This window comes from Neolamprologus multifasciatus, chromosome 2, assembly GCF_963576455.1.
Source record: "Neolamprologus multifasciatus chromosome 2, fNeoMul1.2, whole genome shotgun sequence".
Taxonomy (NCBI): Eukaryota; Metazoa; Chordata; class Actinopteri; order Cichliformes; family Cichlidae; genus Neolamprologus; species Neolamprologus multifasciatus.
Genome location: NC_140440.1, coordinates 19,414,162 through 19,437,495, shown reverse-complemented (window position 1 = coordinate 19,437,495; position 23,334 = coordinate 19,414,162). Strand labels below are relative to the sequence as shown.

General features: G+C 42.1%; 2 protein-coding genes across 2 annotated transcripts in view; both read left to right on the top strand.

The window, feature by feature from the left end:
* psd2 (pleckstrin and Sec7 domain containing 2) overlaps positions 1 to 23,334 on the top strand; it is a 55,453-nt gene that overhangs the window by 17,452 nt on the left and 14,667 nt on the right.
* On the top strand, positions 8,750 to 21,480 carry LOC146524227 (uncharacterized). The gene is made up of 3 exons (XM_085135058.1): positions 8,750 to 8,897; positions 9,001 to 13,445; positions 21,456 to 21,480. The coding sequence occupies exons 2-3, from the start codon at positions 9,547 to 9,549 to the stop codon at positions 21,478 to 21,480; spliced, it is 3,924 nt and encodes a 1,307-aa protein (XP_084991184.1). The 5' UTR covers positions 8,750 to 8,897; positions 9,001 to 9,546.

Here is a 23,334-nt window from a genome sequence, read left to right as displayed (position 1 = left end):
GAATAAAACCCTTAGTGAGGTTCTGTAGCACTGCTGAAACATCCTGCAGATTATCCTCTCCTGGCTCACACTCAGGCAGTGATATGGACACATGCAGTCCCACATACACAAAAATAGATGCGTACACAAAAGGTTTGCAAACAAATCTTTTTCACCCTCTCACCACAGCGCGCGGTAACTGAATAGTTTCAGCACCAGCATATTTATCCCTGGCTATTTATAGCTCAACTCTATGTTTTATGACACATCCCACAACCCTACTGTAGAAGTGACTGTGTCTGCTGAATTATGTCTTTCTAACCATGGGTTTCTCTCTTCTGAGGCATCTTGTCAGCACTTCCTGTATGTGCTAAGTGGAAGAGAAAGCAGACCATATGAGACATTTGTGCCTAGTTCTTGGCATGACTGCTCAAACTGTAGCTGATTTTACAGCAGATGGTAATCTTTAGCTGCTGTCAGATCAAGCTGCTGTGTTTAGTGTTTCACTAAACCCAATCCCACACCTGAACATAATTAGTCTCACCCAGCCAAAAGAGGTCACCATTGTCCATTGTTTGCAGCTGAGTAGGTGGTTTTTGGGTCCTGTGTGTTTCTCTGTGTGTGAATAAGAGCTTGTAAGATGGAAACAGTAAACTACACTAAAGGTTTTCACCCTTTTTCATTTTGTTGTTATTACTGATCGAAGGATTTCTTGGTCATTTTGTATTATTTAGCCATGCTGTGTTTATAAAGGTATAAATGATTGACAAATTTAGGTTGTTCTATTCTCTCCTCAGTTTGTGGGTGCATCAGTGTTTCATCTAAATCATCAATCAATCGTTGTCTTGTGTGGCTTGCAACATTCAATGTTGCAAGCCAAACAGTAATAGTAACTCCTATTAAGAGCTCAAATACAATACAAATTCTTAGAGTAAGACGCAAACAGCAAACAGTGCAATTTACCTTTCTGTTTGCGCATGTGAGCTGTAAACAGACTATTTTAAGAAATTGTTTTGCAAGGCTTTTTATGTATTGAGTTCACTTATGTTTGCGACTTAGCAGGTGGAGCTCAAAGTTCTTTTTGAGTCAAGCTTCACTAGCTGATTGACTAAAATGCATAAAATAAGAGCTTGTTTTAATCAGCTACATGTTTTTAAGGCAACATTTCGCTTCTAAAACCTCATCAGCTGAAAAGCTGAATCATTTTTTTTCCACGTGCTGTTGGCTGCGGCATCATATTTGTGCTCCAACAGGTTTATAAATTCTGCTGTCTGTGTGGTTGTGTGTGAATGACAAAGGTTATCCATGAGTCATAGGAAGCCTCTCCAAAAAACACAGGCTTGTGACTAGTGTTCAGATGTGTAAAAACAGTAGTCCGGCCACTGTTGTTGTCTGTATTCACCAGCCACTTTATTAGCTGCACCCTGCTCTTACCATGTTGGCCCCGTTTTGTGTTCAGGGTACTTTGATTCTTCACTGCGTAGATTCAGCAAGGTGCTGGTAAACATTCCTTACAGGTTTTGGTCCATACTAGCATGACAGCATCACACAGTTTCAGCAGTATTACTAGTTATGCATCTATGATACTCCACGGCATCCCAGAGGTGCACTACTGGCTTGAGATCGGGTGACTGTGCAGGTGTGAGTTCACTGTGCCCACACCATTACATCACCCTTTCTTAGCTGGCACTTATTCTGTGGTCTTCTGCTGTTGTAGCCCATCTGCTTCAAGGCTCAATGAAATGTGTGTTCAGAGATGCTCTTCTGCATACCTTGATTGTAACAAGTAGTTATTTGAGTTACTGTTGCCTTCCTATCAGCTCAGAGCAGTTGTGGCCATTCTCCTGAACTCAGGCATCATCAATGTATTTTCATCAAGGGAAAGCTGCTGCTCACTGCATAGGTTCTCTTTTTCTGACCAATCTCTGTAAACCCTAGAGATGGTTGTGTGGGAAAATCCCAGCAGATTATTCGTTTCTGAAACACATCAACAACCATGTTCATGTTCAGTGTGAACTACAGCAGGTCGTCTTAACCACGTCTACATGTGTAAATGCATTTACTTTCTGTCCTGTGACTGGTTGATTAGATATCACCTGTAGAACAGGTCTACTTAATAAAGTGTACAATATATATAGCTTTTTTTTTTTTAAATTTCCACACCCTATCTCCTGATTTTTTACTCAATACAGATGCTTGTCATTTCTTTTTCTGTGCTTCTTTCCATCAGATCAGAAAGTGGCTTTTGTGCTCTAGCTAGCAAATGTACTAATATTACTCTGTGGTTTTGTGTGCTTTACATGATGGGTTATTTTTGTCTCATTTAAATTATATTTACATAGCAACCATCAGTCTCCCACCTCTTTTTAACCTCGGTTATATCTGTAGATATTTTTAGCTAAATACCTCATTGTTCATTACACATGGACATTACGCTTGGATTTTTCTCTATCCGGTGATAAACTCTTGCAAAGTAGAGCCAACCAGGCATATTTTGTCATATTAAGTTCAGGTGCCTTTACGTTTACCTTGGAGCATGCACAGAAATCCTCACATCTACTAACTGCTTGCGACTTAATGAACTTTAAGAAAACAGGACGTCCAGCTGGCGTTGGACTGATCTGCTGGCTCTCAGCCCTATAATGCAGAGGAAGTTGTGTTGGCTGGGACACACAGGGCCATTGTAAAGCCACCACTAGGAACAGCGCTATTCATCAGAAAAAAAGTCTGTCCAGTGCTCGCTCCGCCCCCAACATCCTCCCTTCAATGGAGCTTTCAGACCAACCAAGAAACTTCAAGGAAAGCCCTCCAAACACACTCCGTGCATGTTCGCATTGTAGTGGAATAACACAGCAGTGTCACTGATCGTCTCTGAATACGCTGCGATTTTATAGAACTTGACTTGGCTGAAAGTTAGATCACCAAGCCGGGCCGATGCACAGTTCACCGAATACTGGACGATGAGGCGGTCGGACCGTAGCACGCCTTTAAGCGCTAATTTCCAAGATCCGAGATGTGGAAAGAGGAATATGATGTTCACTTCGACTTTTTGCTGCAACTCCTGTAAGCTTGGCTTTACCTCTGTAAACTCTTTTAAAGCTCTGATCTCCAGATGGGTGGGTACATTAACAATTATGCTGCGTGGCAAAATGGAAATAGTGAGGTAGCTGTGGTGTAAGTTGACCCTGGCAAAAAATTCCCACGATACTAGAATAATATTCATAGAAAGGCATATTTATGGTAAAAAAGAAAAGAAAAAGACAAACCGTATTTTTAATCTAATGTGGCACGTGGCCGACGATGTGCTGGACTGGGTTAGCTATTACTTTTCATTTGAATTAAAACACAAAACAAAAAAACAAATCTGCTGGAATTATTATTATTATTGTTTTAATAATTCACCTATTGCTAGATAGATTATTTGATGTCGTGGGTGCAGCAGAGTTCAGTTCAGCATTTAATTGAAGATATGACAGCTCATAAGCTGCCAGAGCTCGAAGTTCAGGTTGATGAGTTTACAGTGGTAGGAAACAAAGAGCCAAAACTAAAAACACCACCCCTCTGATTAAGTGGAAAATGATTAAAAATAAGTCACTTTATCACTAGCTTACTGATCAAGTGATTAATGTCTTAATCAGTTATTGTTGGATTCAGTTCAAGTGATGCATTAAAATATGTATTAAATGGTTTGTAGCCAAAGACCTGATTGCTGTCACCTGCCTGCTTCTTATAAAATCAGTACGGCTGATTTGTTGTAGCAGCCACCAGTGTTATACCCTACGGAAAAGAGCAAATATCAGTTATGTGTGTGATTCTGTTTGTTTATTAATAAACAGTAAAGGCTGCTACTGTCATCAGTTCACTGAACTAATGGTAACGAGTGTTTTTATTCACAGAGGTGCCTTTGTTGTTTGTATTAGGTTCTGTTCTTACATTTGTTTTTAGTTTCATTTTCTGCCAAGACTCAATCTAAAAGTTGAAACAGATGACCTCACTGACACGCTTGCACAACTACACACAGAGCTTTACTTCTGCCTCTACTGCTATACATCACTTTGGCCATAGATCAGTGTAGGCTATATGAAAGCAAAAGAAGAGCCTGTAAAATCACAGAATTTTACAATTTGGTTTACCCCATAATTGGTAATTACACTCATCCAAGATGTATTTAGGACCCTCCGCTTCCTCCCTCCCACACACCCACACACACACCTTACACAGACACACCTTGTAGCTGTGGGCACGGGTAGTACACAGCTAAAGAGATTAGCATGTGAGTCAGAGACATGTCCTTTCATGCTCTGAGTATGACACAGACACAAGCGCAGACTGAGTGGCGGTCACACTGACTGAATAAGACTGGCCTGGGGATACAAAATTGTGCCTTCACATAGACTAATAGCTTTGCTGTGTGCCACTTGGCCCTCAGTAACTCTGAGTGTCTTTTTCACAAAAGACCTGCACTAGATAGCTGACACTTAATACTGTGTCCCTCTCACTAATATTTTGTGTTTGTGTGTGCCAGAGACCGTTGCACGGGAGGGAGACTGGCATCATTTTAGCAATTTAGCCCCACGGCTGATATGAGTTTTGAATGATTTATAAGGACACTCTGAATGCAGTGAATTAATATGATCAGACAAGCGAAAGCACATTCACTGCTAACACCAGGCTGGATATTGTTTTAATGGTCTGACACACTCATTTTATTAGGTGTATATCAACATGTTTGCCTGTTGTTATGAATTTTTTTCCCTTCATCTAATTGTTTGTGTCTCAAGTAACTAAGCCTTTGTGGGTGAGAGTTGTGTATTGATGAGGAGCTGGCTATGCTCTGTTTTCTCCCTGCTGTGGGACATGTCCAGGGGTAGCTGTGCAGGAAGCATTTTAATCGCATCCCTAAACCAGATCTGATGGCCCCTTTTCCACTCCAAAGAGCAGTTAGTTTTACTCCTCCCGGAAACTCCCCACCCTGTCCCCAAGGCTGAGCCTTTGCACGCTGTCAATGGCCATTTTCTGCTGGCTTTATCTGCAATCTCGTTGTCATTCTTGGAAGTGATGCTTTGCTATGATAAGTTGGGGAGGTTTGCATGACCCATCTTTTGGTGGTTAAGAAGTTTATGTATCCTGTGACTCTGGGTACTCTGTTTATGGGGGTAATAGTCTGTTGCTACCAAGGCAAATTGGCCCCAGCAGATCAAGGGCCAGATGATGATTCTATGAGATTAATGAATCAGCCAAGACATGAAAGTGGATCCTTGCTTGGAGCAGGGAAATCAGAGCCCTTTGTGGTACTGAGCTGTATGGGTGTAGCACACAGTCAGCTAAACAGCGAGTCTTAGCTATGGAAACTAGTCATTTGTGAATTCGCCTGTAGATTTTGATTTTTGTCCACTTTCATTCTTCTTCCTGTAGCGTGGGACACTTAGCTTCCGCTGTATCCATAGTAACCAACTAATCCTGTACGACAGCAGTGCCTAATGTATTGAATTTACGAGGGTAATGAAATTGGGCTGATCACATTATGCAAAGACATCTGAATCATCTGTTGGGGCTGCTGGCGGCGCATCACGTATGCAGAGACCGTCAGGAAATGAAGAAATGCTGCTGAGACTGACGGAGATGAATGCGTGTACCTCATTTGTCATCAGGGTGCCAGTAAACATGCGAGTGGTGTATCATTTTCATTTGCTTTTTTTTTTTCTTTTTCTTTTTTTGTCATGGATGGACGTTATGCTGTCTTTTAACCAATACTTTGCCTGTGGGGTCTGGATGGAGCAAGTGCCTTACAGACGTGCACATCACATGTGGAGAAATGTCAAGTCTCTATCGACACACAGAAGTCACAGAAATGACTTGGAATCAAAAACAATCCTCACTGTTTATTAAGATGCCAGTAAAAAGGCTACACAGCTTCCCACTGATTGACTCTGGCATGCATAACAGTGTGCAAAGTATGTAGTGCAGTGCAGCACAGTGGATACAACATCGGTCAAGCTGCCACAGTAAGTCATAAATACATAAGCAGGGCACTAATTAATACTCTGCATTGATTATCTATGCTGCCTTTACAACAGTTTAACAGCCACAGAGCATGTGGGGCCTTTTGTTCGAATAAACAGACTATTAAACTCTCCTCCATCCCAGTAGCCTTCATCACAGCCTGCAGTAATGGCCTTATTTATTAAAGGTTACCAACTGTAGCATGAGACTCAGCCTAGCCGTCATGGTGCTACTTAGAAGTCATGTAAGTAGTAATACACCTGCACTTTTTTTGCCCCCCCCCCCCCCCCACCCCCCCCCCCCCACCCCCTCACCCCCCTCACCCCCTCACCCCACCCCACACCTCCCACCCCACACCTCCCAGACATTGAGGAAACAGGACCTCCAGACTAGGTGTCTTTTGTCTCTTCGAGAACTCTGGGAAGTAGCTTGGGGAGTGTGAACCTTAAGGTGTGAAGCAGTTGTGTACTGAGGCTAGACTAATTTTATAAATCTGACAATATCTCAGCTTGCTGCGATGCATGCAATTTATTTTGAAAACGGCACAAGTGGGAATTTCTTCCGAATGGGTAATGTCGGCATGTTCACAAGCGTTTTATTTAATTTAACTAGTTTTCTTTCCAGGGTTGATGCGATCATTTTATTTAAAAATCGGGATTTCGCAATGTTGAACTAAGGCAAACCTGTCTAGACAAATGGTAGGGGGTGGGGTGTAGTAAGGTTGATGGTGGGAAACAGGACCTCCAGACTAGGTGTCTTTTGTCTCTTCGAGAACTCTGGGAAGTAGCTTGGGGAGTGTGAACCTTAAGGTGTGAAGCAGTTGTGTACTGAGGCTAGACTAATTTTATAAACCTGACAATATCTCAGCTTGCTGCGATACATGCAATTTATTTTGAAAACGGCACAAGTGGGAATTTCTTCCGAATGGGTAATGTCGGCATGTTCACAAGCGTTTTATTTAATTTAACTAGTTTTCTTTCCAGGGTTGATGCGATCATTTTATTTAAAAATCGGGATTTCGCAATGATGAACTAAGGCAAACCTGTCTAGACAAATGGTAGGGGGTGGGGTGTAGTAAGGTTGATGGTGGGAAACAGGACCTCCAGACTAGGTGTCTTTTGTCTCTTCGAGAACTCTGGGAAGTAGCTTGGGGAGTGTGAACCTTAAGGTGTGAAGCAGTTGTGTACTGAGGCTAGACTAATTTTATAAATCTGACAATATCTCAGCTTGCTGCGATGCATGCAATTTATTTTGAAAACGGCACAAGTGGGAATTTCTTCCGAATGGGTAATGTCGGCATGTTCACAAGCGTTTTATTTAATTTAACTAGTTTTCTTTCCAGGGTTGATGCGATCATTTTATTTAAAAATCGGGATTTCGCAATGTTGAACTAAGGCAAACCTGTCTAGACAAATGGTAGGGGGTGGGGTGTAGTAAGGTTGATGGTGGGAAACAGGACCTCCAGACTAGGTGTCTTTTGTCTCTTCGAGAACTCTGGGAAGTAGCTTGGGGAGTGTGAACCTTAAGGTGTGAAGCAGTTGTGTACTGAGGCTAGACTAATTTTATAAACCTGACAATATCTCAGCTTGCTGCGATACATGCAATTTATTTTGAAAACGGCACAAGTGGGAATTTCTTCCGAATGGGTAATGTCGGCATGTTCACAAGCGTTTTATTTAATTTAACTAGTTTTCTTTCCAGGGTTGATGCGATCATTTTATTTAAAAATCGGGATTTCGCAATGATGAACTAAGGCAAACCTGTCTAGACAAATGGTAGGGGGTGGGGTGTAGTAAGGTTGATGGTGGGAAACAGGACCTCCAGACTAGGTATCTTTTGTCTCTTCGAGAACTCTGGGAAGTAGCTTGGGGAGTGTGAACCTTAAGGTGTGAAGCAGTTGTGTACTGAGGCTAGACTAATTTTATAAACCTGACAATATCTCAGCTTGCTGCGATACATGCAATTTATTTTGAAAACGGCACAAGTGGGAATTTCTTCCGAATGGGTAATGTCGGCATGTTCACAAGCGTTTTATTTAATTTAACTAGTTTTCTTTCCAGGGTTGATGCGATCATTTTATTTAAAAATCGGGATTTCGCAATGTTGAACTAAGGCAAACCTGTCTAGACAAATGGTAGGGGGGAGGGTGGGGTGTAGTAAGGTTGATGGTGGGAAACAGGACCTCCAGACTAGGTGTCTTTTGTCTCTTCGAGAACTCTGGGAAGTAGCATGGGAGTGTGAACTTAAGGTGTGAAGCAGTTGTGTACTGGCATTGTTCCTGGAGAAGGTATTTAACCGAGACCTATGCGAAGCTCAGGGTGAACTCAGCATTCGTCGCGACAACATCACTTTCTTTGAGACCATCAAAACTATCATCGTTCTTTATAACATGGACATCTTAAGCGGTAAGTAAAACAAAACCTATTATTGTATTTTTAAAAGTGTTATGTTAACATATTATAGGATATTCAAACTATCTTTTTTCCTAAAACAAAAGCTTAATTTTCAGGAGTTCGGGAGAACGGCACAGCACCCTTTTCTTTAGAAACGGTGGATTTTAAAGATGGAACAACATCTCTAACAGGCACAAGGTGTGTACAGAATTACGCGATTTTTAATCGTATGTATGTTTTAAGCTTGCGATTGTTTTAAATTATATAATAACAGAGTTTTTCTTTGATTTGTTCCAGGGTTAACAAACTGAGCAGGAAAACATTCAGACACCGCGACCACAGAGCCCATCCTTACAAAAGGTATGTATACAACGGGGTGTATAATTGTGTATTTAAAAAAACAGCAAATGGGTTTAAACAATTCCAAATGTTCTAAAACCGACCGTTTTACACATACAGAGCCACGCCAGAGAACCTTATGTGCGGAGAACCAGGGCCGTCAGGAATAACGCACACTACAAGGTATATATATAAATTAGATAAAAAGAGATAGAGAGGGAGACACGCTTATTCTGTTTGAAATGGGTACATGTATAAATGTTTTAACACATATCTATCTTCACAGACTGCAGCACAGTACCCCTCCACATAATGATCAGGACACCGTACTCCAGACGTTTTTGGAATGTTTAAACAGTATCGACCTCCCAGAACAACAAAAACCTGGAGCTTTGTGCAACAGTGGAGAATCAGAAGCGATCTTCATCAGCGGTCCTGCAACACCCCCGAGTGAGTGCTTGCCTCGTGATTTCTCTGATGTTTTTGAATACAGTATATCAGATTTCGATCTTGTTCATATACCCACCCCACCAGAATGTGTCAGAAATAGCATTGATTCACACGTAGATTTTGAAGACGACGGTATAACAGACTCTCAAATATCAGCGGCGTATGATGCTTACATGAAGGTTTCAGACGCTCAACCTGTTGAACAGAGTCATATAGCTTCATTAGTTGATAAATTATGTTTGATTGAAGCTAGACTCAATCAATACCACCAAGAAGCACAGATACAAAACCAACAGTTTATCAAATTCATAAAAAAAGTGTGTAGTACATTAGACATCATCTGCAGCAAAATTTCAAGTCCCTGACTTTTAAAATCCAGACCATGGACCCTCCAAATAAATTATTTAAACATAATAACGGAACCTCCAGTCCTGTTAGATGTTTTGACTTAGAGGCTTTTATGCAGTGGGCTGAAGAAACAGATAACAAATTAGACAATATTGTAGCTAGACTTAATAGTGTGCCTGCATCAGCCTCATCTGATACACATCCTCGTCAGACTGTTCCTACGCCTGCTATTGCTGATGGGTCTATTGTTGTTGTTAATAATAGTGGTAGTACATCAGGTGATGCTCGGACCACTGTTGTTACTGATGCTAACCGTATTGCTGCTGCTGCTGCTGCTGTTATTGAGTCTGTTACCGCTTCTACTAGTACTACAGACGCACATGCGTGTCCGGGCACCGCTGCAACACCACACACCCCCTCAGTCATTGTAAATTTCTCACAAAGTGATACTATCGTGATTGAGCCCGTTGTGCAATCTGGATCTGGCAGGCGCTCCCAGCCACACATTAGAGAGATACCTAATTTTAATGCTCGCGAATTGCGTGAGCGCCTTGATTTTAGGGGTATAAGTCTTGATCATCCAGAACAAGTACCTGCGCGAGTGCGCGAGTGCTTAGCCAATGTGGTAGACCGAGCTGTGGCTGGATCTCAACAGGGCAGCGTTCTAAACGTAGTCCTGCGTGGCCCCTCGCTGGCTTCAGATGTTCAGGTTGTTTTAAACGCTGATGATCGGTATGATCCGGAGCTGTTTCTCGATCGAATTGCACAAGTTATGCAGAGTAATGATGAATCTATCGGTGATGATGAATTAGAGTTTATTGTCACGGTAGCTCAGAACAGTAGTGGTGGGGCTCGCTTAAGACTGGCACAAATCCCTTATGATGAGATTCTCTCAAAGAAAGGCAGACATTTATACACACCAAACAACACACACAACAATTTGTGCTTCTCCCTATGTATAGCACATTCATTAAACTCATCAGCCTCTGAGCTAGAAAAACTCGCTACAGCTAAACGGATGCATGCTGAAGTAGGTCTATGCGACAAGCAGCAAGTATCATTCACAGATGTCAGTAAATTTGAGAAGCACTTCAACATTAAGATTGTAATCTATTACCACACAGAAGGGCGTAAACGCCTGGAATGTTTTTTCACACATGAAGAGCCAAACACAAACACGTTGATGATGTATCTCCATAATCAACATTACCACATGATTTTAAACCCAACCGCTTTTCTTGGTGCATCCTATGTGTGTAATTTCTGTTACAGTACATATAATTCACCATTACATCATTCCTGTAAACATAGATGTAACACATGTTATACACTCTGTCAACACCACAGGGGTCCCACAGTGAAATGCAGCGACTGTAACCGCATCTGCAAATCACAACACTGTTACCAGCAACACAAATTACCAGAATTAAAACACAACATGATCCCCTGTGATAATATGAAACATTGCATGCACTGTGGCACCACATATAAAGAATCCAAAAAATCGCCACACAGATGTGCCCAGCCTAGATGCGAGCACTGCCGCGAGCCTAAATTAACCGGAGACTCCGACCATCAGTGTTTCATACAGCCTGTTGAAAAACAGAAGCCTACCGATAAATACATTTTATATGATTTCGAGACTAGGTACCACAACGGTAAACACGAGGCTAACTTTGTGTGTGCGTCTGATCTGAAGGGCAATAAGTTCACATTTAACACATTAAAGTGTGTGGAGGCGTTTGTGCAACATTACAGACGCCCAAGGTTTCGTGGGTACACTTTCATAGCACATAATGCATCTGGCTTTGACAACTACATACTCCTCGAGTACTTTGTCAGACAGTGCATAACACCTAGTGTCATAATGAGCGGCAGCCGTGTGATTTTGATGTATGACAGGGACTATGACCAGCGATGGATTGATTCGTTCAGCTTTTTGCCCATGGGCCTTGCCAAAATACCCTCTGCTTTAGGTTTTCAAGATCTGCAGAAGGGCCATTTCCCACACAGGTTTAATACGAGGGATAATGAGCATTATGTGGGCCCGTACCCAGACCCCTCCTTCTACGGCTATGAGTACATGTCTGAAAGCGATAAGGTGCGATTCATGGAATGGTACCAGGTTGCCTCACAGAATCCCTTTGATTTTCAGGCTGAACTCAGGCGTTACTGTGTTAACGATGTTGATGTCCTGCGTAAAGCATGCAGCATTTATCGTGACACGTTACTGGGTTGTACACAAGTTGATCCATTCATGTATACCACCTTGGCTGCATTTAGTATGGGTGTGTATAAAACGCTGTTTCTGCCTAGAGACACGCTCGCTCTCACGTATGACGGGGCATACGTTGAGCAGAATAAGACGTTTTCTAACGTCTCTATCGAATGGCTTCAATACGTGTCCCACACCACCAACAAAGTGGTAAAACATGCTCTCAGAGGAGGCGAACAGAGGGTTGGACCGTATTTTGTGGACGGTTTTGACCCCACAAGTAATACAGCTTATGAATTTGCAGGATGTTTTCACCACGGCTGTGTTAAATGTTACCCCGAGAGCGAAGTTAATCCTGTCAGCAAAGCATCCTATGGACTGCTGCATCGCATGTTTTGTGACAAAGTTGATGCACTGAGATCACAACACAGTGTGAACGTAATAGTGATGTGGGAATGTGAATGGGCTGCCTTGAAGCAGACAGACCCTACAGTTGTGGCTTTCATGCACACATACAGAAAGCCAGAACGCATGAATCCCCGAGACGCTCTTTTTGGAGGTCGCACAAATGCTATAAAGCTGTACCACAAGACTGGTTGTGATGAAAAAATATTTTACTACGACTTCACCAGTCTCTATCCCACAGTGCAGTCTAAAAAAGACTATCCTGTAGGACACCCTCAAGTCATTTACACCAACTTTGACAAGCTAGAAAATTATTTCGGCTTTGTTAAATGCACAGTGCTCCCCCCTAAGGGTCTTTTTCACCCCGTCCTTCCCTACAGGTGCCACGGAAAACTGATGTTTCCACTCTGCAGCATGTGTGCTGAAGACCAAAACCAGCATACTGCATGTGGACACAGGGACAGTGAGCGGGTATTGAAAGGCACTTGGGTCTCATTTGAGCTTGAAAAAGCTGTTGAGAAGGGATACAGGGTTCTTGCTATTGATGAGGTGTGGCATTTCCCCAATAAGACCGACACATTGTTTAAAGACTATGTGAAAGCCTTCCTAAAACTCAAACAGGAGGCCTCGGGGTATCCTGAACACGTCAAGACACCTGACGAACAGAAGAAGTACATAGACGAGTATTATGAGAAGGAGGGAATAATGCTAGACCCATCCAAGATTTGTGTAAATAAAGCTGTTCGTAACTGTAACAAGCTGTTGCTAAACTCGTTATGGGGTCGTTTCAGCATGAGGTCAAATATGGCATCATCTGAGCTCATTACAGACCCTTCCAGATTTAGCCAGCTAATGTTTAGCGACCAGTACGACGTGCGTCAGTTTTGTTTCATCTCTGACGACGTCGCAATGGTGCAGTGGCGGCATGCTGATGGTAGAGCTTCCCGTGTTAAGGACGTTAATGTTTTTGTCGGGGCCATGACCACTGCACACGCCAGACTCATGCTGTATGATTTGCTAGACAACTTGCAGCAGCGCGTGCTGTATTGTGACACGGACAGTGTCATTTTCACGGCACGCCCTGGCGAGTGGATGCCTCCTCTAGGTCCGTTTCTGGGGGATCTCACAAGCGAATTAGACTGTGGAGAGGGTGGTGTGGAGGATTACATAGCGGAATTTGTTTCCGGTGGGCCAAAATGCTACGCGTATCACACATCGTTGGGCAAGACCCAGGTCAAATGTAAAGGCGTGACACTGAACGCACTAAACTCAAAAGTTGTCACCCATGAATCCTTGAAAGGTTTAGTCCACAAGTTTGTAACCAATCAGACATCAGACGCACACCTAGTTGCCGTGTCTGATAGCATCAGACGCGATAAAAAGAAGCTTCATTTGAAGAATAAAACCATTGTGAAAAAAGTTAAAGTTGTTTACAATAAGCGCCGTGTGCTCCCAGACTATACAACCGTACCTTATGGATTTTAAATTAGAACAGGGGTTTGACGCCCGGTTGCAGCACCCGTTCAGTATGGTGGTCAGCGGTCCCAGTAACTGCGGCAAGACTTTTTTTGTTAAAAGCATAATTGAAAATTCTTCCCGGATTATATCATGCAGCATTGACAATATTGTATATATATACTCATGCTGGCAGCCATTATATGACCAGCTTCTTAAGATAAGAGACATAAACTTTGTTAACGGTATACCCGAATCTCTTGCTGATGACACCCTTCTTCCTGCAGAAAAGAACAATTTGTTAATTATAGACGATGTAATGAACGATGCAGCTAACAATTTAGAAGTTCAAAATGTGTTCACAAAGTATGTGCATCATAGGAATTTGAGTTGTATATATCTAGTTCAGAATTTGTTTATTCAAGGAAAATCCAGTAGAACCATTTCCTTGAACACTAACTATCTAATATTGTTTAAAAATCCGAGAGATAAATATCAGGTTATGCTTTTAGGTAGGCAAATGTTTCCGGGTAATACTAAATATTTTATAGAAGCGTTTAATGATGCCACATCCACAACATACGGGTATCTTTTAATAGACTATAAAGCTAAGACCCCGGACTATTTAAGACTCAGAACAAATTTACTATCAGAGCGTCCGGTTGTTTACATTCCAAAACAAAAATCAGCAAAGAGGTGAAAGGATGTCATCACGCATGCGGAGGAATCTGTCTCTGTTGGAGATGATATACAGGGCTCCTCCTACTCTACGCAGAGTTATTATTAGTAATTCAAACTTAGATTTTATCAATGCGCTGTGTGAGATAGCCTTTAATGTATTGCATGGTAACATACCACTGACCAATCAGCAGTACAAACAGCTGAAAAAGAAAAAATCAATAATCAGACTGATTGCAGACAAAAAAATAAAAACTTTGAAAAAGAGAAAGACAATCAACCAATCTGGAGGGTTTTTACTGCCGCTATTAGGGGCTGCAATCCCTTTCATAACCAGTCTGATAGCAAACAGGTGAAAATGGAACATGTGCAAAAGATGTTTTTGGTACCCCAACACCAGTTGGACTTAATAAAGCAACAGCAGCAGCAGCAGCAGCAGCAAACAGACAGCATCAGACAACAGTCTCAGAACGAGTTGGACAAGGAGATGTTACAAGTGTTACAAGATTCTGACATAGATGTGTATGAGAAGGCTAAAAAATACAGCGATATTCTCCAAAGATACCTTACCCTTGTGAGACAAGGTGCCCGTGAAAAGAATGTATTGTCTTTATCATTACCTGAACAATTTAACAGGGATGTGCAACCCCAGTCGACGGACACATCGCCTGTTCATGGTGATGCAGGGGTGAGGGATCTTGTTGCGGAGAATGTTTTAACATACATACCTAAAAGGTGTAGGAGGAATGCAGAACTTATTCTATCAGCGGTGAGCCGTTCGCCACACTTGATCTCTTACAACGACAAAGGCGAAATTGTTGTTGATAAACACACCATCCCTGGTTCACACATTTATGATCTAATTAAAGGCGTCACAACCACACACGCACCCTCTGAGGGTTTGAGACCTATCGGCTGGACAGAGTTTTTAAAAGCTGTCTCAGATTTAAACGTACCGTTATCAGCCATATCTAACACAGGCATACGTAAGACCGTCGCCATGTATAAAACCGATCACACACTGTCTGAAGACCCTGGTTTTTTAAAACACACACCAAAAAAGATCACCCCTGGTGGACCGCTGCGACATAGTACACTAAAAAAAATAAAGAATAAAAAAAACAAATTAAAGGGGGGTCCTGTAGAGTGGTTGGATTTTTGAATTCAGGTTTTTTCTTATTGCACCTGAAATTGTTTTTCTGCTAAAAATATTTGCTGTTTGGTGTTTTTTCTAGTGTAATGTTTTTTTTCACTTATTGCTGCTAAATTGTTTTGTTTTGTTTTATTTTATTACTGTTAAATATATTATGTCTTTATTATTGTTAAATATATGTTTTTCTTTTTTATTACGGCTTAATGTTTGATTTCTTTTATTTATGTTTAAACAATGTATGTTGTAAATCTATATATTTATATACGAGATTTGATAATAAATACCATTGACTCGATTATCATGCTCTCATGTTGTTTTTATTATTCTCATTAGTACATGTCAGTATCCGCATTGCACACACACGTAATCACTGCATACAGCAACAGGTTGTATGTTGTTGACAAATCGACACACCATAGCATCATTACAAATTAAATCAGACCCATACATGTTAAGCACACGCTCATAAGATACACCATTTTGCACATGATATAAAAAAAATACACAGTGTTGACCGCATGTGATGGAGAAGTCGTTCTGCACTTGTTTTCCTGAATATAAAACAGTGGAACAGTTTTTTAGAAGAAACATCTTTATTGCTGGGGGAAAACTGTCTAACGAGTGACCAAAACTATCAAAAAAATAACCGCGTCTGTCTCTCGAAATATAAACAGCAAGCCAATGTTCCCCGGGCATCGTAGAAGGGTGGGTGTTTACAATACTCATAGCAGGGAGTCTTTGAAGCCGTTCAGTGGTTAGCTGATCATAGGCTAACACGCCTAGGAAATGTGTGTTTTTATTGATAATGCTGCCGATCACGGCTGATAGTTCTATAGTGTTCATGACCGTTTTTGTCTCAATAGTAGTCCAAGAGCACCTGTCTCATGTTAGATATTTCAATGACTGAATCAAATACCGAATAACACAAGAGGTTCACTGTACGGGGTAGTGGATTTCTGAAACGGGTTTCCAATCTCACGTTCCCTGTTTTAATTAACGACACATTCCCTGAATGTCCTTCGTCAGCTTCCAGATTGAAACAGAATAAAGTGTAGCCGTTACCAAAGTCCGCACGCGTAATAGCTAAAGATCTATCCTTTAAATGTCTTCCTGTGGTTTGTATCAGCTGGTAAAATTCTCTGGTATAGTGTTTTCTCTGGAAATTGGGCTGGAATGGTTTAGCAGGATAAGCCTGACTATCAGCATATAAAGACATAAATTCTATATCGCAGTTTTCAAAATGAAATGGATTACGCTGGTAGGAGCCAGTGTATGCTTCATTGTCTATAAATGCAATGATCACAAATTTAGGTATCCTACCCATAAATAAATTGTCATTTGTTGATATTCTAGCCCCTGCAGGTATGGAGAAGGTCTTTAAAGACACTCTGTCTACCGTGTATTTTGCGTTTGCATGGTGCAATGCCTTGCTGTGTGCAAGTCTGACGGTCGGTGATACACTAACTTTCTTGACAAAGAGACTGGCTGAGACAATTTTAACTCTGTATGCATTGGCATCCGCTGTCATGAGAGCAAATTCGTCTTTAGAGCGCACAAATTTCAGTGACAGGTCGATTCCATTAAGTAACAGTTTTTCTTGAAAAAACAGGTCTGCATGTACTGGTGCAATCAATTCAACAATACTGCTATTTGCTGTGTAGCCACCTCTGGTCACCAGGCCCTGGTTCTCTCCTTCTATAGATGTGTCATTCATGTGTGATGATGTATCCTTACAGAATAACCCGGTGCTGAACTGTGTGTCTAAAGTGTCCTTATTATAATTGATAAGACATTCTATCACACCTCTGTATGGATATGTGTTGGATGATTGACTAATGAGGCGGTCTCCCAAATTAACATCAACTTGACTAAATATGCTGCATCCAGGATAATTAATAAATCCTACATTAGCGTCCCTAGCCAGGTTTGAGCCATCAGCGTTTGTGATTCTCACACGTGTGTAGATATATGAGTCATTTAGATCCAGGTAATCTTCACCGGACGATGAGATGTAAAACTCGATCGGCCCTCCATCAGTGATTGCAGATACAGGTGGGATTTCGATAAATGTACTTTTCTCAATGCTAGTCTGTGTGTAGGGAACAGTAAACAGGTCCAGCTCTGTTTTTACACATTCTCCAGAATGACTGTGTAACAGTGCCATTTAGAATATGTCAAACTCTGCAGTTTTAGAACGACTGGTTCTGGGTCTTTTCACTCTGCGTGACGGTGTCCGTTTGCTAGCTCTCCTGCTAGGTTTTGTGGTTTTACGCTTTTTAGACAACGGTTGCCCTGGGGGTGGGGTCTTAGATGGTCTGGGCGTATACACATACAATCCGCTACCGTCCTGCTTAGTGGTTGAGGGTCTGGTTATGTTGGTTATGACATCAGACACTATGCCCGATGCGGCTGTTTTTAGGTGTGGTTTGACTATGCTAACTCCTTTTTTAAACAGTGGTACAGCAAATCTAAACAAGCTGCGGAACAAACCACCCAGCCCTGACCCATATTGCGTACTGGTCCCAACATACCCTCCGAGCTCTCCACCAGCCTGTGATAAGTAGTATTTTACATATTTTGAGTCATCAGTGTTGTAGACGGCCATCCTTTTTTTCAAAAATGGTGGGTTATCGGTCGGAAGTGTAACTTGACAAACACCTTGCCGTATAAAAAGGGTATGTGTTGATTTCGATCGTCTTTCAAATCAATTTCTATGTCGTCGATCAATGTCTTTGACACAGGTGTGTAGTGTGGGCTGTCAAATTGTAGAATAGGCAAGCGGCGGTCATCGTCCGTGATATTTATAGCTCTTAATAGCCTCGCGTGGGCGTCACCCACAAGCTGGTAATCAACGATATCTGCATAAATAAAGATGTTATATTTTCCCCCGTATATGTCTGCGGGGTGCGGGGCATATGTGTTTTTATAATGAAGTACAAACGGCTCTCCTGTTTCGAATCCTAGGATTTCCGCCAGTCTCCCTCTAAATGTGAGAATAGTGCCCCTAGGTCCCATAACACAGGCATGGTTAGTAACTGTGTTGTATTGCATTTTAAGGTCTCCAGTGGTTTGGTACTGCTGACATTTAAAATTAAATTCTTTTATTATCTGTTCCACAGATGCATAATGACCCACAGACAGTTCGATCATGGTTACGGCGATGGTTCCATCTTTGACTGGGTCATGAATTTCCACTTGCGAATCTGATTGTGGAAAAGACATCCATATGCGTGGGTACTGTATCTCTATAACAGCAACCTCATACGGCTGATCCAAAACGATAGGTTTTGCTAGCTTTGTTCTAAAATTAGATATCTTATTACCCGGGTAAACATGCGCCGAAGCATTCGAGAAGAGGCTTACATAGAAGCCTGCATTGTTGTTGTTCTTTTTATTCATGCTTTCTCCGTCTATGCTCAGTGTTGAATGAATGTGTGTAGAGCTGCGTCATCTGAGTTAATTACGCCTCAACGATGTCTTTTTCTGGAATCCACGAATTAAAGCTGTCGGGCCATCCTAGCCATTTCACTAGCACATGCTTTTTCCGACCCACTTTTTTTCTAGCCAATATGTTTTCAATTTTAAATGTTTTGTTTTCATCAACAACCACACGTTGTATCTCAGGCTCATAAAATGACCCTTTCAATACCTCTCCAGCTAGATCCGCTAGTCTGTACACTGGGGGCTGTCTCCCTATACGTTCCTTGACTGTGAAAATCTCATCGGTGTAGGTCTGCTCGTATCCTTTTCGAAACTTTCCTCTCAGTTTTGATATTCGTACAGTGTCGCCAATATTAAATTTAAAGCACAGTTCCCTCTGAGGCCTCGTTTTGTACAGCGCGTTAAACACCGACTTCTCATTATCCTTATTCACCTCTGCCGGAGCCATTTGGATAGATCTGTGATAAGCATTGTTATATGCTTGTGTGAGATCTGGTATGACATCTACATATCTCCGGGAGTTGGCTGATGTTAAGTACTTCCACATTCTACCCTTGAAGCTACGATTGAATCTCTCGACAATACTGCATTTAACCTCGCTAGCTGTTGAGAAATGTTTGATATTATATCGCTTCATTAGCTGTTTAAAGGTTGTATTATAAAACTCTTTGCCTTCATCTGTTTGTAGTTTCACAGGGATCCTACCCTCACTAAGTATATCCTCAAAAGCAGCTGATACAACATTCGCTGTCTTGTTTGTTAGGCATCTAACCCATGCGTATTTTGAGAATACATCTATACATGTTAGCAGATATCTCACATTATCATTATCTGACACATATTCACACATGTCAACCAGATCGGCTTGAAACTGTTTGTCGATCCCTGTCACCAATACTCTATTTCTGGGGAAATGGATCCTCACAGGTTTATGGAGTGTGTAAGTGTCGTCTTGTTCTAAATAATGTTTGACCTGAGATATTGGAGGTGTTACACCTGATGCCTCCCCTGCCGCTATACGTAGCTTATTTAAACTGGCCAACCCCGCAGGATGGGCTGGATCATGATATATTTTATGCAATGTGCTTTCCATGACTGTGCAAACCACAAATGACTAAGAAGTTGGTGTTAACACGTCTTTTTATTTAATTTTCACACAGACACAATCACAGACAATGGATACTTGAACAGCACACATTAAACCAGGTGTCTCCCACCCCAGTAGTTTCCAATCATGCGGAGCATGGCTGGTTTAACACGTCGGGCGCAAGTACTTGCTTCTAGCAGGTCCACAATGTTGTCATTAATGGCGCATACTATATTTCGCTCTGATCTCAGTTCACACATGAGGTGTTCTGCAACTCTGCGGATTTGTGTTCCAGTCCCATCTGTGGTGTTTGAGCGTACAAACAGCTGGATGGCTGGGATGAATCGGTCAGTCTTGAGCCTTATCATCACATCGTCATAGTAGGTGTCGAAGAAATACTCAGACAATTCCTGCAAGCAGCTGTGTTGCACCTGACTGGGGTGGCCTGTTTGGCATCCGTAACATGTCTCTTGTAGAAACTCATTCAGCGCCAACATCAACAGGTGGAGAGTTGCGAGTTTGATGTCGATTACAGTTTCCTCCCACAGGTCTGATATGAGGGGGTCCTGCGAGCATGATGGTGAGGGTGGTGGAGTCTGGGGGGTCGGGATTAGCAGCCCTATTGATGGTGACTCTGACAGGTCCCACGACGGCGAGTCATTCTCTGTAAAATGAAAACCACAAGCTCTTAATTTGTCACATAGATACACACGCAACCCCACACACACCCCTCACATTAAACCTACCAGTTTATTGTTTAGTTGTCGGAAGGTCTTATGATTTTAGGTTTGCACAGGGTAGCAGGCAAACCAGTCTTCGGACAACTCGCCAGATCGTCAAAAACAAGGCGTTTTCTAATACTCTCGTACGCAGTGTTGAGTCTGTCCCTCTTGATCGCGTCGTCAATCTGGCTAAACAGACGCGACAAACCTCTCCAGTCGCACCACTGTATAAAAAACAAGTCCTTAAACCATCTTGTGCGCTCTTCAAGGTTTAGAGGGTAAGGATTTAACCTCCAGTTTTCAAGCCCTCTGGAAGCAATAAGACTATCCCTGTCATCACATGCACTGAGAAAAATAAAGTCTTCAGGGTTGCGATTGAAACGATCAGCCTCAACCCTGTAAAGCTCAGGGCCTGATGCACTGTTCCACTGGGAAACATACAGCACCTCTGGGAAGCCCACATTGTCCAGGTCCGCACACACTACGGTCCGGAAGAGCTTCCAGTTTTTGGTAGAGATGCTTTGGGGTTCCCCCCAAAACAATCCCTCGCCACAATCTACACTAAGCACAACTGTCCCTTCGGTATATTTAATGGTATACACATACCCTTCAGCGCCGCGATATTCTAACTTAAATACAGTCCCATCTACGGCATTTTCACAGCGTTGCTTTTTACGTTGAGGACCCCGGCTGCATACTCCTGTAGACATACCTAGAGCGGCTGTGGCGTGGGCGATGTCCTGGCTGGGTGTCATGGTTGATACAGATGGTATTCTGTGCTCCTTAGGTCGGTGAGTCGTTGGGGTCCTTAGCGCGATGTGTCTGTGCTCCTTAGGCCGTGGCGGTGATGGTCTTAGAATGTGAAAGGATCACTTTTATACCTATATAACCTAAGCCATCCCACTAGGAGGAGTCGATACCGCCCAGAGGGTGTGTTTTCACACCTGAACGCGCATGCGCCGAGCACATCTGAACGCGCATGCGCACACGCACGAATCCGACCAAACGGGGTGGGAGGTGTGGGGTGGGGGGTGAGGGGGGTGGGGGTGGGGGTGGGGGGGGGGGGGCAAAAAAAGTGCAGGTGTATTACTACTCATGTAGTGTCTTCTGTGACTGAAAGCCTCAGAAACCTGCTGATGTCCTCAGGGTAAAACTCTGTAACGCCAAATCCTGTTTTACAAGCTGGACAGTGCAGTGTTTGAAAGATGTCTGCGTTTGCCAGACAGGGAGGGTCTGATGAAAGATGCTTTTAAGTTTCATTTTGCAAAATGTATAATTTAGTGTCTTTCTGAAGCATTACCCATACTAGTGATTAAAAAGTCAGAACATCAGCTCCTGCTGCTGTGTCAGTTTTTTAAAATCATTTTGTTGCAACATGAAGGCTAAGCAAGTTAGCACTGTTTACCCACAGCAAGAAAGTCCTATGTCTCAACCTGTGCATGGACCTTCTCTGTTCAGTCTGTCAGCTCTGGGTTCCCCTGCAATCAAAAACATGTTAGGTTAATCATAAGTTAATGTTTCTGTGTTGGCCAGGAAGCTCTTGCCCAAGAGATCTGAAGAGCTCCATTTCCTGGTTATATAAAAGGTATATAAAGGTTAAAAGTTTTTACTTCCCCCAATTTAATGTACAGTGCTAAATCACTAGGCTAAAAGCTTTTATGCCCGTCCACCCCTGTCAAATGTATTCCACTTATATCGATCCTGGACAATACTTGTGGAACTTCTAAAAAATTGAATGAAATTGACTTTATTCATATAAACATCAAATTTGTGTTAGATCACTAGGATCAGAGCATGAATGATATTTATGCAGCTTTAGGCCTGTTGAGCATGCTTTCCCCTACAGTGGTTTTACATCCTTCTACTTAGGACTGGCTGAAAGTATGATTCATTTATTTATTTAATTTTTTTATATATATATATTTAAGCGTAAGCTTAAATGAGTAACTCACTTGGGTGAAATAGAAAAGAGCTTAATAATCAGTTCAGGCTGCTTATAAAATGGTATATTCCAGCAACGGTTAACACATTTCAGTTTGAAACATTACCATGTATTGTTATCATGGTGCATAGTGTTGGAAATCTGTCATCGATTCAGCCTGTGCAAGTTATTACTTTGCGCTGAAAACAGCACGTTCTGTCGTGTTCTCAACACTCACTTTATCTGTTCTTCACCTTTATTACTCCTGCAGGGGTGACTAAGTGCATTCTGTTTTTGGCATAAACTCCTTGTTTCATACTCTCACACAGACTCATTCACAGCTGGAATAGACATTTGACTGACAGACAAGGAGGTTGCAAAGGGTGTTTAACTACCGCATTTGGGTGTTTGGGGAAAGGCCATCGAGGCCAGGGAAGGAGCATTACTTGGTCACTTCTGAGAAGCTTACTTTACTAACTTCCCAGCTGCATTTTCCCAAAATAGAAGGGTAGAGTTAAAGGGTTTTCTTTATGTTATAGCCCTTTAAATCTAATTATCTTAGTGGTCCACGGTCTGAGATTAGTGGGGCTTTTTAGAAGAGATTGGGGCAGGTGAAATCTGCTTCAGCTGTATAATCAGCCATCATATCCACTGCATCAAAGTAGGACATAAAGTGGCAGTGAAAGTGGGTCACTGCCATAACAAGTCATTTGAACCTCATTTGACTTGTTTTTCTGTGCATGTG